The following is a 14237-nucleotide window of genomic DNA, read 5'->3' on the forward strand; positions in this document are numbered from 1 at the left end:
CACTACTTGTGCCATTGGTAAGGAAAAGTGTTTGGAAGTGAGATTAACTGCAACAAAAATCTGTTTGTATCAGCATGCTTTATTGTGGACCAGTTTTGCAGTGGCCTGTATAAATTTATAGATTCTGCTTGTTTAGAAATATCTCTATATATTTACATTTGACTGCACCACGTTTTTCCTCATAAGTCAGTACACGTTATTTAGTCTACAAAATGTTCAACTACTACTTCCAGACACAGTTAATATGAAATTATAAACGACACATATCGCGGATATTCCCACAACGCTTGAAAATTGACAAACCAAAACATTTGAACACATTTGCTCAGCTCACCACTGTAGAAAGATAGTATTGAAGCGGTATTTGGCTCCAAGTTTAGCTGAGAGCCTTTTGTTGTAACGTTGTAAATAGAAAAGAGGTGCCAAACCAATTACTGTACCCAGATATGTTACTAATGCTTGGAATACGAATGATGTTTTTACTTCTCCATCCCAATATATCCAGCAAGTTTTTTTTAAAAGATAAATCTTGAGCAATATTTTAGTGGTATTAGTGCTGGCTTCCTAGTTAGTAGCTAAATAGGGATTTGATGAGGAATGATGAGAGCCATGTAGGGAGAGTCTGGATAGGTGCATTTGAGGGTGACGCATGTTCTTCTGTTGTTGAAGATGTAGTGGTAAACCCAGGAAACGAAGTCTGAAAGTAGTCCATTCTCCAAAGGTCATGTCCAAGAGGTTTTTAATATCATCTGGCTCACCAAATATCAGAGCTGACCCCGTGATGTGATTGCTCTTTACAATATCAGCATACTTTGTTGGATATCCCATATCGTCCAGCTAGGGGGGGGGGGAAAAGCACATGGAGAATTGGACAAAAACAAATCGCACACTAATTGTACTTACTCTCAACATTGTTATTCAACACTCTGGGTTCCTCACACATTCCAAAAACCTGCATGTTAGGTTACTTGAAGAATCTCAAGTTATCCATAGGTTTCAGAAACTGAAATCTCTGTAAAACCTTTCATGTAACCATAACTGTTGGTCCAAGAAAAGCAGTCTTGCTACACCTTTCCTCTATAACTTGTATCATTTTGACCATTTTGAAAATAATGAGACACCTATTTCTGACTGTCCACTACATGGACTGTACAGAGTATAAATGTGACAGTATTTCAGTCATATGCCTATAGGAGTAGGAGAGTTTTATACTGTACATTTGCTTATTTATGGCTGTCACTACAGGTGTTGCAACATTACTAAAAGATCAAAAACAGCATTGCAATTTGTCACTAAAGAGTGAGATCAGTAGTCTATAGTCATTGCAAGCACCGCTTTCACAGGTCAGCTGGTTTGATATCACCGTACATAAAAGTATAGGTAATTAGGAGAAAGCATTATCTCTGATATAGTTTATTATTTAAAATTAAGTGTGTTGTCACTTAGAATTGTAGGTCACAAGGTTTTCAATAATGTATAATGTCAACGTATAGCAGCCATAACATTCAAGAGTTGTATAAAAAAATACAATTTTACAAAAGTGCTAATCTCTGATTTACACTTTTAATAAAGGTAGCAGTGTGTGGACGTATGTTTATTTTTGCGACTGTAATCTGTCCTGCTGCAATGCCGAGAAGTCCAATATTTTTACTCTACACAAAGCTAAAGGAGGTGATGTTAGAAACACTTTTCAGTATAATTTAGTGCAGCTGTACAGCAGAGAACTTTAGTTACAGCTTTTGTACTGGACCTCATGACATTGAGAAATGGTGACGTCAATATATAGCAGATTTGTTAAATGTATAACCCTTCAGGGATAACAATTAGTATAATATGTTTTTCACTGGTCAGCCTTTGTGTGAACACTGAATGAAGCAGGACAAAATGGTGTATGACTCAAAACACAGCAATTATTTTGGTTTAAACCGGAGTCCTAAACTACAAATATGATTACAGCCCAAGGGGTTGCCGCTCGAATATTCCTCACCTCTTTACAAATAGCCTCTGAATCCATATTAATTATAGCTGAGACTGGCAAAGGAGCAAAGGTCCTCATCCAACCAGAATCTTTCAGCCTGGATGTTCCTCGGATTATAGCCAACTCTCTCTTAATTGATTGATTTAAGTTCACTGTGACCTCGTTGAGTACCTTCAAATCCTTTATTGTGAAGTGGAAGTCTACCTTGAGAAATCTCTCAAACATCTCTGGGTCTCCATCCTGGTCAAGCAAGTCTTCAATCTGAGCACGCATCACATAAAGCTCAGCTCTCGACTCAGTAAAAACCTTCCACAAGCTTTTGGAATCATTGGATTCAGCCTCCCGGTTCTGCTCAATAGAGTCTCTCTGCTGAGCATCTTCCACACACTGTATGATCCAGCTGAGTCGGCAGGGCCACTGATTGGCCAGGACCACCCAGGCTGCGATGAGGTCAGGTTGAGGGAGCTCTGTCTTTAAGGCCTTCATGATGATAATAGTCACTCGAATGGAATTGATCACTCTCCTCATGGACATGGAGTCATCTAAGATGTACTCATTTAACTTCTTTTCATTGCTGTCAAGGGTCCTCTTGACGCAATTCTCAACTTCTTCCTCAGTTAAAGTGAGTTGAACAGTTCTATCCACCAGAGCAATTGACTCGTTTGTCTCAAATAAAACCACTGAAGATGTATCTGATGAAGAGGTTTGTTTGATGCCTCCAATTTGATGTTTATCCTCACTCCTAATTCTGTCAGGATTTTTTGAGTTGCTGGCCAAGCTGTGAAACAACTTGATCTTTGAATCATCACAAAGGGGTGGGACAGTGAAGCCCAGAGTAACGATACGCTTCAACAGTGCATGAGCCCGGTCTTCTTTGCAAAAGCGGCCATCTGCAAAGTTGACCTTTTGTATGATAATGTCTGGATCTATGGCCAGAACTGAAATAAATGGACTGTCCTCATCTGACAGCAGAATGTTGATAGCATCTAAAACAGCAACAATTTTCTTGGGGGAGCAGCGGTCTAGATTGGTGATCCTTAACACCACTCGGATTCTTCTCCTCTCAAAAATCTCCATGAACTTGACAAAGCGAGACAGGAGCCACATCTCCTCCCTGACTTCATTCATGAAGCCAAGCTTGCTGCTCACACGCTCGTTGTCCATGCCCCTCTTGATGTTGAGTTCCTGGTTGAAAATGAGGTTCTTGCCCATCAGGTAGGCAAACCTTAGTGCATTGGCAGCTGGAACTCCAAATGAAGCGATGACCAGACCCTCCAGCACACTTACATTGCTTGTTGTTCCATTAACTTTCACAGTTGGTTCCTCCATGTCTTTTTGAAGTTCAAACGCCAAAAATAATACGAGGATGATCATTGGTACCAACAGACTGAGCAGGACAAGAAACCACAGAGGGCAACAACAAATCCTCTTGGATCTCCAGGAATGAGGACCAGCCACCACTGTCTGATGAGGAAAAAAAAATTGAAGAAAGGATTAAAGAGTACTTTTCAGTAACTAAGTTAAAGTGGGCCTGTCATGAAATGGAAGATTTTTGGTATATTATGAATGAAAAACCCATAGCCAATATGGTCCCAAGTGTTTTTTCACCAAAAACATGATTTTGACATATACAGCTTTTTGTAACTCCCGCCATGAAAATCCTCTCGAAGGATTTGTTTTCAAGAAGAAGCAGGTAGTGACGTAAAGGACAGCGATACCCCTTAGTGGACTCATTTGTTTCCATTAGTTTTACCTCCAGGAAGGTAGCTCGATGTTCCTTCGTGTTAGCCAAAATGCCGGCTCATTGCATTGGTGGGCATTGCTTGACACTCGGGAGAATGGAATTACCCTTCATAAGTTTGAAAGAGACCCTGTTCGTTGTGAAAAATGGAATGCACGGGTGCAGAGGATGAGAGCTTCGTGGGTTCCAAATAACAGCTAGATGTGTCTACAGCTACTAAAAAAAAATAGTTTGGGGCGGACCACGTAATCGGTCTTTCACAAAACGTAATAAAAGATCCGCGTATGAAATATGTCGATGTGCGCATTGCCCAGCCAACAATGTCTCACTCAGCCTCGTCTCAATAGTGTTCATCGCGTTCTGCGGTGGCTGTGAACAACATTCTAAAAGCAGCACGCCTAGGCTCCATTATATGCCACCACGGCGCCGAAAATCAGCCACACCGGGTGAGGCGCCGCGTTCGGCGGTCACAGCTTCTGCGAAGGCTGCGCGTCGGGCTTTGCGACGGGGGGAGCTCTGAAGAACCCAGCCGAGAATGCGTTACTCAGTCGCATGCGCGCATAAAGCACCCTGGCTCGACTGTGTTCATCGAGTACTGCGGCATCTGTGAACACCCCACTAAAGCAGTACCGCTCGATGCGGTTTGGCCGTGATTTCATATCATCTGAATATGGCTCGGAACAATAGTGTAATATTGCTCTGAGGGCTCGAAACAATTGTGTAATATTGCCCCGGTAACTTCACTCGGTTGTGTGGTGTTGTCCTTTTTGAAAAGACCTTCGGTGTCAGAAGGGGCGTCGGAAAAATCAGAATATTTCTGTTGTTCGGCTTCCATAGGATCAGGCACTGCATGTTTTCAACGGCGGAAGTGACGATGACGTCAAGGACAGAGGACGCGACTAATATGGCGACCGAATGGATGACGCATGATCCGGTCACATTTATTTTTTCGTATAGACATTGAAGTGAATACTCTTATATTTATTTTTCATTTCAATATCTATTTTAGAATGTTTATAGGGATGACAGTCCCACTTTAAGAACCATGGCATATATGCAAGGCTTCATAAGCTTTATCATTTATTAGACAAATAAGTAAGCCACAAACCTTGTTTTTGATTTCATCCTCGAGATCATGTTGGGCCACCCGGTATAATACTAACTGTAATTTCCCAAAATGTATTTGCATTGCTTGAAAGAGTCGTATGGCGAGCCCAGCCCACAGCAGGTCACTGCCTGCAAAGTGCCAGGCACTGAAGTTTACATAAATGAAACGAACATTATTATTGTCCTGATTGTCTTTGGTCCAAATGAGCTTGTGGAACAGCAGTCGCCAAACTAGCACTAACAATCCAGAAAGTGAAGGCTTAACTGGCCGAGGCCGGGATTTTCCTTTGTAGTTCTCTTCGATCCTCGAAGCTTCCTGTGACATGTACACTGAAGCAACAAAAAGAGTGGTGGTAAAACAAAAGAGTAGGATCACATTGTAAACATTATTACACTAACACAAATGTCAATTGGCCGGAGACGCAATCTAATCACTTGATGGCAATCTGGCGGGATGAACTCACTGAAGTTTGATGTTGCCATAGTGACACAAATTGTAGTTTCCACTGCGTGAGATGAGTGAAAACTTACAAATTCTGATACATTGGCTAAATACCACTTAAATGGTGTGTGACAGAGACTTTCTGAGGCTCTTCAACTCTGATACTGAAGATGATGACTTTAGTGGTTTCAGTGAGGAGGAGAAATAAAAACAAACTTTTCTGTTATGTTTGAGCCATTTTACCCCTGCATGACAATCACTATTTCGAAACAAGATATGTAACTAAACATTTCCAAAGTCTTTGTGTGACTATTTAATTTCACAATGTACCGTTACATACGGTATATAGCCACGCCGTGCGGTCCGGCGTGCCCATTGTATAGGGGGAAAAAAAGCCGACAAGAGTGGGCGCGGCTTATTTTTTGGTGTGCTTTTGGTGGTCTGTGGTCTGGAAAATATGGTAATAGAGGAAAATGTTGATCCAGCTGTATGTCTATCCATCCGTACATGCATCAATCTATCAGTTCAACCCAGTGATACTGGTATGAAATATCATTTAGTGGTCAAAATGCTGGAGATCTAAGGAAAAATATTTGATAACTCTGTTAAGATTTGCTTGATTCTACTAATTACTGCTTCTCCAGAAATTGTGGAAAAATTAGCCATTTTCATTTGTTAACCTGCTAAAAGGTTCAGAGAAAAAAAATGAGCAAAAAGAAATAATTGTATGGGGAAGAAACTTTTATGAACATTATGCAGGACAAAGTTCAAACTGACTCAATAATTAACCTTTTCCCCCTAAATTTTTAGCAATCTGAAGTATATCGCTAATCATAATATAATAGGAATATGAGATTATTGTGTATTGAACTGCACATTTCCATCTTCACTAGTCTTTAAAAAAATGGAAGCCTTTTCTAATCGATCTAATGATGTGTTTAATGATTATGTGCCACAATAAAACTTGTGTTTGTGTGTGCCTGTATGTAAACGGGCTCCTGAAAACACAGCAGGAACTTCCTTGTGCAGGTTGATAAGACCAAAATATTCAGCAACATACTGTCATAAAAGTTTACCGGTTTGTGGTTATGCACAATTTCCCATTGTAGATACAAGAACTATATACAGATACACTGTATATTATTCACTAAAATAGAATACACAAATAAGTACTGAATAACTGCTGTAGTACTACTAGGATGATTTATTAACCTTAAACACTGTGGAGTAATCAGTACTCCAGCAGACCATTATGAGTGAGTACTGTACATACATTCCATTTTCCCAAGGATCCTTCTAGTTCGACTCTGACATGAAGAGTAGAGTCCAACAGTTGCAGGAGATGAAACTTTGGTCAAGGTCTTGGAAAGGGCATATGCAAAAATGTCATCTAGAAGCAGAATTATAAATTAATGCTGTAATTGTTTTTTGTATGTGCATGTTTACTTTAGTTCTAAAAGCATGACTATTGAGATGTCATAACCACTCTGAAATAGAATAATTTGCCACTTATTTTCAAAATAATTGCATGCTTTGAATTGAGAAAACATTTCTTTCTGACACGCTGTACTTAAATGATTCAATGTTATTTACCCAGGGTAAATTTGGATTCGGGAACAAAAAATGGCTGAACTAAGGGTTTCCAGCAGTTGTTTTAATGAACAAAACCAAAAGTCAAGCTAGATCATTTGGAGGGATGCTACACAGCAAATCTGTTAATACTGTCGCTTACCTTTGGTGGGTGACGACATGATTATGAGTAGTGTGTTGTGCAACTTTTCACGTTTCATTTGACCTATGAAAAAGAAGCGGCAGCAGTTTCAACACAGATAATCAAGGTGAGGCCATGCGTGTTTGTTTGCGTGTGCCCTAGCCATTTCTTTGCAAACATCAACCTATAATGTACGAACCTTCTGATGAGGAGAAGGCGAGAAAGAGAAGTCAGAATCGAAAGTCATATGTCAAACCAGACAGCCTTGCTTACTTTTGCATTATCATATTGGCGAGACAGCATTTACTCTTGCCAAATCATTTTTGAATGAAGGCTAGGATTTACATGTGTGGAACATAAAGAAAATATTTTGTTTGCTGCTTTGATTTACTTCAGAGCCTTGACCTTAACCCCATCAAACAACTTTGGGGGAGAACTAAAACTGAAATTGTAGGCCAACATCAGTGACCTGAGACATCTTAAAGGTTTCTTTCTTTCTTTCTGGATTAATAGACTTAATTTCCCACAGACACCCAGCAGTAAAATGAGCTCAAATGTCTTCTTGGAAAAGTGAAAGCTGTCTTACTGTTTCTGGATCACATCGTTGGACCATTTACAATTAGCATCCCCCCATGTGGTCATTTAAACTCTTGCGCAAGGGGTTGATTGACCAGCAATTAATATTTTAAAGATGTTTTAAAGTACACCTGAACTACGACTTTACTCTTTTATTTTTACTAGTAACACAGAACAGCTTCCACGGGTCAATACGGAAAGTTATTTTGCTCTCATGAGCAACTCCCTCTGTCCTTGCCTCTCACGCACCTAAACATTTTATTCACACGAACACAAGGATTTCTAAATTACATTTACACACTTTCTTTAACTGGTTTCAAAACTATAGTTATTTGGGCTTACCTTGAAAGGTTCCTTATTTACACTCGTGTCCCAAAAAGTTCACACAATGACGGATATGGAACAGTGAACCTTACACTAACAGGACTTCAGAGCTTTAAAACAACACTGATATGACAGCGTGTATGTGTGCGTGTGTGCGTGTGAAAGAAAAAAAACCCTACCTGATCAGGAAGTAGTATCAGTCAGGAGGCCGGACACTTTCTAGGAAGTGAGGTCACATACAAGCTCGAGCTGGAACTTCTTTTCCATTTCATCGTGGGAAAAACAGAACCAATTAGTGAAATTATGCAGGAGCCCAAGGCCTGCACAGTTTATGATGTGAATTTTTTCAACTGAGCCCCCCCAGGTTAAGAAATGCTGGATTCTTCAATGTGGCCTGAACTGACATGCAGAGCAGCTCGGATGCCAAAACGTTGGTAATAAGCCTTTGGAGCCTACAGCTTGTTTTGTCATGACATAACTGGTTAGTCAAGCTTTTAAGAACAAGCTAGATGCACAATTTCCGTGGGCACCATGACTATATTTTTCATTAGTTTCCTCATATCATCTGCTTTCAGATACTGTATTACAATAAAATTTTACATGTCTTTGTCATTGATAGCTGTTGTATTGCATTGAATATGTATTGTGTTCAGTGAGTGGTGTAATCAGTTCTTAAAATTGAAGATACGTTACTCCGAATTCACGATGACACATTTGATAGATCATGACCACACACACACACACACACACACACCACACACACACACACACACACACACACACACACACACACCACACACACACACCACACACACACACACACACACACACGCACACACGCACACATGCGACATTTATCCATGTTTTGTTCCTCTGCCACCTTGACCTTTGGTGTCATGTATGAACCATTAATTTGAAGTCCATTTTTAGTATAGCAGCTGAAAAGAAGCTTAATTATCGTAATGTCTGATTAATATTTAAAGTACCTGGCTTCAGGGTGACTAATTGCGCCCCAGTTACAAGCACTGATTATTCAACTACTTTAATTAACTTGATTATCTTATGTAGTGAGATTTCGCGTGTGTGTGTATGTGTCTGTTGTGTGTGCCACATTTACTAGCACATACACGTAAAACTTGCACTGAAAAGCAAAGAGGTCATGAAAAATACAGTCACGAAATACACTCATGCCTCAAACTTAGGTACACCTAAACACTATCTAATGTGATCCAGTTCGCAAAATACACGTTTATAATCATGTACAACATCAGTCCTTACTGTAACCAAAATTTTGGAAACACCTGTCAGTGTGAGCGCAAACCACAACCGCAATGATACACATTGAATTAATCAAAGTTGAGCAATATTACCATTTCATAAGTATAATTGCTGCTACATCTACACCTTATGTTGTGTCTAGTCAGGAAATGTAATATAGATAAACACTAACAGTGACATGTTAACACATCAGGTGATTCTCTCAGCCTTGCAATGCTCTGACACACCAAGGGAGGGCCCTGACGTATCATATCTGAAAAGAGGATTATGCTTTCTGATCACTGGCTCCTCAGCTCACTTTGCCCCATTTGATATGTGAGAGAAAGACTGACATTGCAGGTGGCATTCACTGAAAGTGGGGTGCGGTCCTAAAGACGTGGAAGACTGTTAGATGAGCTGATTACCATTTTGCACACGCACTGACTGCAGCTTGGAGAACAAACCTGCACGGATGCACATACAAGCACACGTACAGTACGTAGAAATGTACCTACACGTAAATACACACACACCAATAACAACTCTCCCTTCCCATTGTTCCTGTGGGAAGACCAGCTTGACTATTGACACGAACTTTCAGACTGGCTTGGAATCGCCTTATTGGCCTCAAGACCTCTTGTTGGCGTGATCTATTGGTCAGACTGTGTATCGTCAAAGACAGAGGGCGGCGAGCGAGAGATAGCCACATCAAACAAGAGGAAGCACCGGCAGATCCGGGGATGATGATTGAAGCTGTGCCATTCGCTCAGTGGAGGAGAGATGATAAGGTGTTCACCTTGAGGTCCAGGGGTCTGGATCTTTGGAAAAAGTTGAATCACATACGGTGATTTTCTTCTATAGCTACCACGAGGTTGAGGGTTGGAAGAAATGGTTTTTCTGAACGCTATGACCCTCAAGGATCTATAGACATTGGTTTAAAAATCCCACTCAAGACAGCAAGATGAAAGGTCCTTCACACTCTCACAATCCACTTTTTTGTTTGATACCTATGCTGCACATCTTCCAGGAAGAAAAATCTGATGAGATAGCCACTAAAAGAGCCCTTCAAGGGGAAGAGGTGTGAGAGATGAAATGCATGCTGATATTGTATCTATCGGCACAAACATGCTAAAAATAATAATTTTTTATCAAGCAGCTTCCTATACCTGTATTCAGATTCAGATCTGGATATCATTCCATTGTCATCTGTTTCTATGTTTATTTTGAACATATAAAAGAAAAGTTATTACTACACTTGTAAAAAAAGCAAACAAACAATATAGAAGCAAAATAATCACCTAAGCCAGGGGTGCCCAGACTTTTTTTTTTTTACCCCAAGATCTACTTTTCAAGCAGCCAGCCTCTCGCGAGCTACCGACGACGGGGTTGGGGTGGGGGTGGATGATGATGATGCTCCCAAATCGTTTTAAGGTTAATGTTATGTTGCCTCCTCTATTTGAAATACATAATAAGCTTTTTGTACACTGTATTGTCTGTGCTTTCATCCTGGATCAGGCTGTGCCAAGGTGGAATTTTAAAATTACACACCATCTCATCCTGCACTTTCTACTTTGGCTTCAGACCAGACCTTTCCCACTTGCAAAAGAGAAAATGTCGTACAGTTCAACCACTTTTTCTTCTATTATTCATTTTCTCCAACAGCCATTGCATCTTAAAACAACAGAATTTCATTTTAACTTTCTCCATTAATATTGAAAGTAAACATAAGCAGTGTGTCTAGCTTGTCTTTGCTCTAAGTTGCCCAGTCTGTGTTGGTAACTAAAGCAGCTGTGGGCGCTGTCATTATAAAACACATTGATGGGCTGCATAAGAACTGTAACATTTGTAATTATGTATGTGTACGTCTTTAAGAATGGGGGGCAGGTGTAAGGTAAACTAGGAAAAAGAGTGTGTGGCGAAGCAGCGGTCTTTGTTAGAGAAAGTTCTGTGTGCTGCCTAAATGAAACATATTCCAAGTGACTTCTTGTTTTCATTTTTTACAGTACATATGTGAATTCTGCCATTGGATGTAACAATCAGTCATCCCTCACTCATTGAATCACATTGCAAAATGCCACAAACTGAATAGCTGTATGTTATACTTTCAATTTGTATTAGATTTTTTGCTGTTGTTTCACGCAACGCAGAATATCTGCGAAGAGACTGCATCAGCTCTGCACGATTGCGCATGTGTGCAGTCGAGAGGGAACATTGGCTGACGTCTTTTTTTTTTTTTTTGGAACGCCGTCCCGTGATTGACCAAGACTGCCTCGGTTAAGGTGTTTCTCATACATGTTCGAAAGGGAGTTGGTAGAACATCTGTTCCAACTTGTTAGTCTCCTTTTCATTTTCAGTATTACAACCTTATTTCATTATCCTCATACAGTACTGCCATAACACAATATTATACAAATGATACCACATGCAACACATTTTTACAAGCAAAGTTCATACATATATCACAGAAAGTATACTATGAGAATGCATGGTATATACTGAAAGTAGTTATGCAGGGCCCATGGAGACAGTCTCACTCACATTCACACCTAGGGGCGATTTAGAGTATCCAATTGATGTTGCATAATTTTGGGATGTGGGAGGAAACCGGAGTGCCTGGGGAAACCCCATGCAGGCATGGGGAGAATATGCAGACTCCACACAGGCGGGGCTGGGATTTGAACCTTGGTTCTCAGAACTGTGAGGCCACCGCTCTCATGCCAGCATCGTGACAACCGCTCTAGCCAGTTGCACACCCATGCTGCCTGACTTCCACATATTATGTTTTTATTATTAATTTTTACTTTATTCTATTCGTACATAAAACAATGAAAATGATGACAAAATATACATACATATTATAAAATAAAAGCATTAAAAAAGTACAATTAAAAACAGCATACAGTCCAAGAAATATCATGAAAATAGGAAATATTCTAAACCTGAATTTAGAAGCATTCACACTTGGGGCTGTTACCTATGCTGGCAAATTATTCTTTTTCTTTTTTTTTTGCAGTATAATAGCTACAGTGAAGAAAATACATATTTGAACACCCTGCTATATTGCAAGTTCTGCCACTTAGAAATCATGGAGGGGTCTGAAATTTTCATCGTAGATGCATGTCCACTTTGAGAGAAATAATCTAAAAAGAAAATCCAGAAATCACAATGTATGATTTTTTAATTATTTATTTCTGTGATACAACTACAAATAAGTATTTGAACACCTGTCTATCAGCTAAAATTCTGACCCTCAAAGACCTATCTCTCATAGTGGACATTAGGGATTGCAAAAAAACGCGTACTTTTTTTGTTTTAACCGGACAGCTATAGTAAAAACCGATTAACCGGTTTTAAAACCGGTACCATTGTGGTGTTTACATAATTCACCCGCGGGACCTCGAGTTGGGGTGCGGCCTTCCGCACGGACTGTTTTTGTTGTTGCTCTTCCGGAGTGACGAGTTCACAGAGTTCCCCCCGTTATGCGAGTAGTGTTTTGATGTCTGCCAATAAAACAAGTTTTGTTCCTGTGACCGACACTTCGCCCCCGACTCCTTTTCTCCGGTGCTACACCATCGATCGTTAATTTACTCCGCGGTAATGGGGTAGTTTGTATACAATATTGACAAACAAGGTTGTTGAATGTGGCTTTCAACAACGCACTCGTGGAAGTTAAATTTTCGTTATTTTTTTTTGTAATAATGTTTTAATGTTAACATTCTTCTTTCGGACTTTCAGAAAGGTCATGAAAATATACCGAGCGTTTCCTCGATGCCATGTTTGATGTTTCTTTGATTTAACTGAATGTTCTTTTGAGTCCAACTTTACTCTAACAGTGAAACTTGAAAAACGTGGAAATGATGTTGAAAAAATAGCGCAATGTGAAATACCGGAACCGGAAGAAATGATTGGAAATTTTAACCGATTTCGAAAGTCCAATTAAGGTTTCGGTTTTGAAGAAAAAACGAAAACCGGTTATAACCGGTTATTTGTAACCGGTTGCGATCCCTAGTGGACATGCACCTACGATGAAAGTTTCAGACCCCTCTATGATTTCTAAGTGGGAGAACTTGCACTATAGCAGGGTTTTCAAATACTTATTTTATTCACTGTAAATGCTGCTTCACCACGAGTCAGTCGATCTCAGAGCTTTACTGGGTTTGTATTCCGTAAGCATTTGTTCCATGTATTCAGGACCTAAAGGACCTATTTAATTATTTATAGACCAGTAGCAGAACTTTAAAATCCATTCTAAAGCTGACTGGAAACCAGCGCAAGGACTTTAGGATTGGAGTTACAGGTATATGCTCTGACCGCTTTGTTGTGGTCAGAACGCGAGCTTCAGCATTGTGAATGAGCTGCAGCTGTTGAATACTCTTTTTAGGGATCCGAGTCAGAAGACCATTACAGTGGTCAAGCCTTCCTGTGATAAAAGCATGGATGAGCTTTTCCTGGTCTGCTTGACACAAGCAAACCTTCACTCTATATAAGTTCTTCAGATAGTAAAAGGCAGTTTTTGTAATTGATTTGATATGACTGTTGAAAGTCAGGTTGGAATCTTTCAGCACACCAAGGTTTCAGACTTGGTCTTTGGTTTTTAAAGATAGATAGAGAGTCCAGGTGTTTAAGAACAACTTTCTCTTTTATTTATTTCCAAAAACAATCATGTTAGTTTTATTGTGGTTTAGTTTCAAAAATTTTTGGTCATCCAGTTATTTATCTGCTTTAGACATTGGTACAACACTTCGATTGAACTATACTCATCTGGAGACACTGCTAAATATAACGGTGTGTCATCTGCATACCTATGATAGTCAAAATAAAAGTTTTAAAAAATTTGACCCAAGGGTAGCATACACAGGCTGAACAGGATGGGTCCAAGAACTGACCCTTGAGGGACCCCATAGCTCATTGCCATTTGGTGAGATTAAGCACTTCCAATGGTTACAAAGTACTTCCTTTCCTCCAGGTATTGGATAAACTACATAAGGACTGTTCTGTTTAGTCCTACCTGCGAGGAAAAAAAACTGAAATGATTTTAGCAAATGGCTCCAAGATAACAATGAGTGAAAAATTTAAGGGGGGTCTGAATACCTTCTGCACA

The 14237-nt window shown here is 39.8% G+C and overlaps 1 protein-coding gene across 2 annotated transcripts; it reads right to left on the minus strand.

Annotated features, from left to right (window-relative positions):
* Nucleotides 1–82: 82 nt before the first annotated feature.
* Nucleotides 83–8028, minus strand: nkpd1 (NTPase, KAP family P-loop domain containing 1). Of its 2 annotated transcripts, none has more exons than XM_061814045.1 (6): nucleotides 7898–8028; nucleotides 7001–7063; nucleotides 6542–6629; nucleotides 4828–5156; nucleotides 1988–3442; nucleotides 83–837 (listed from the first exon to the last, which is right to left on the minus strand). In XM_061814045.1, exons 3-6 carry the CDS (start codon nucleotides 6546–6548, stop codon nucleotides 565–567), a joined length of 2064 nt encoding a protein of 687 aa, XP_061670029.1. In that variant the 5' UTR covers nucleotides 6549–6629; nucleotides 7001–7063; nucleotides 7898–8028; the 3' UTR covers nucleotides 83–564. The 2 variants fall into 2 exon arrangements, with proteins under 2 accessions (XP_061670029.1, XP_061670028.1); XM_061814044.1 differs by having other exon boundaries at nucleotides 6542–6658.
* Between the last annotated feature and the right edge of the window lie 6209 nt (nucleotides 8029–14237).

The sequence above is a fragment of the Syngnathoides biaculeatus genome, chromosome 3 (genome assembly GCF_019802595.1).
Source record: "Syngnathoides biaculeatus isolate LvHL_M chromosome 3, ASM1980259v1, whole genome shotgun sequence".
NCBI classification, from domain to species: domain Eukaryota; kingdom Metazoa; phylum Chordata; class Actinopteri; order Syngnathiformes; family Syngnathidae; genus Syngnathoides; species Syngnathoides biaculeatus.

Excerpts from the sequence above, each read along its gene's own strand:
- nkpd1 (XM_061814044.1), bottom strand. The coding sequence starts at position 7,058 with ATGAAACGTGAAAAGTTGCACAACACACTACTCATAATCATGTCGTCA. Across the intron at positions 6,659-7,000 it reads CATGTCGTCACCCACCAAAG|ATGACATTTTTGCATATGCC; the intron begins GTAAGCGACAGT and ends TTCTGCTTCTAG. Across the intron at positions 838-1,987 it reads CAGAGGCTATTTGTAAAGAG|CTGGACGATATGGGATATCC; the intron begins GTGAGGAATATT and ends CCCCCCCCCTAG.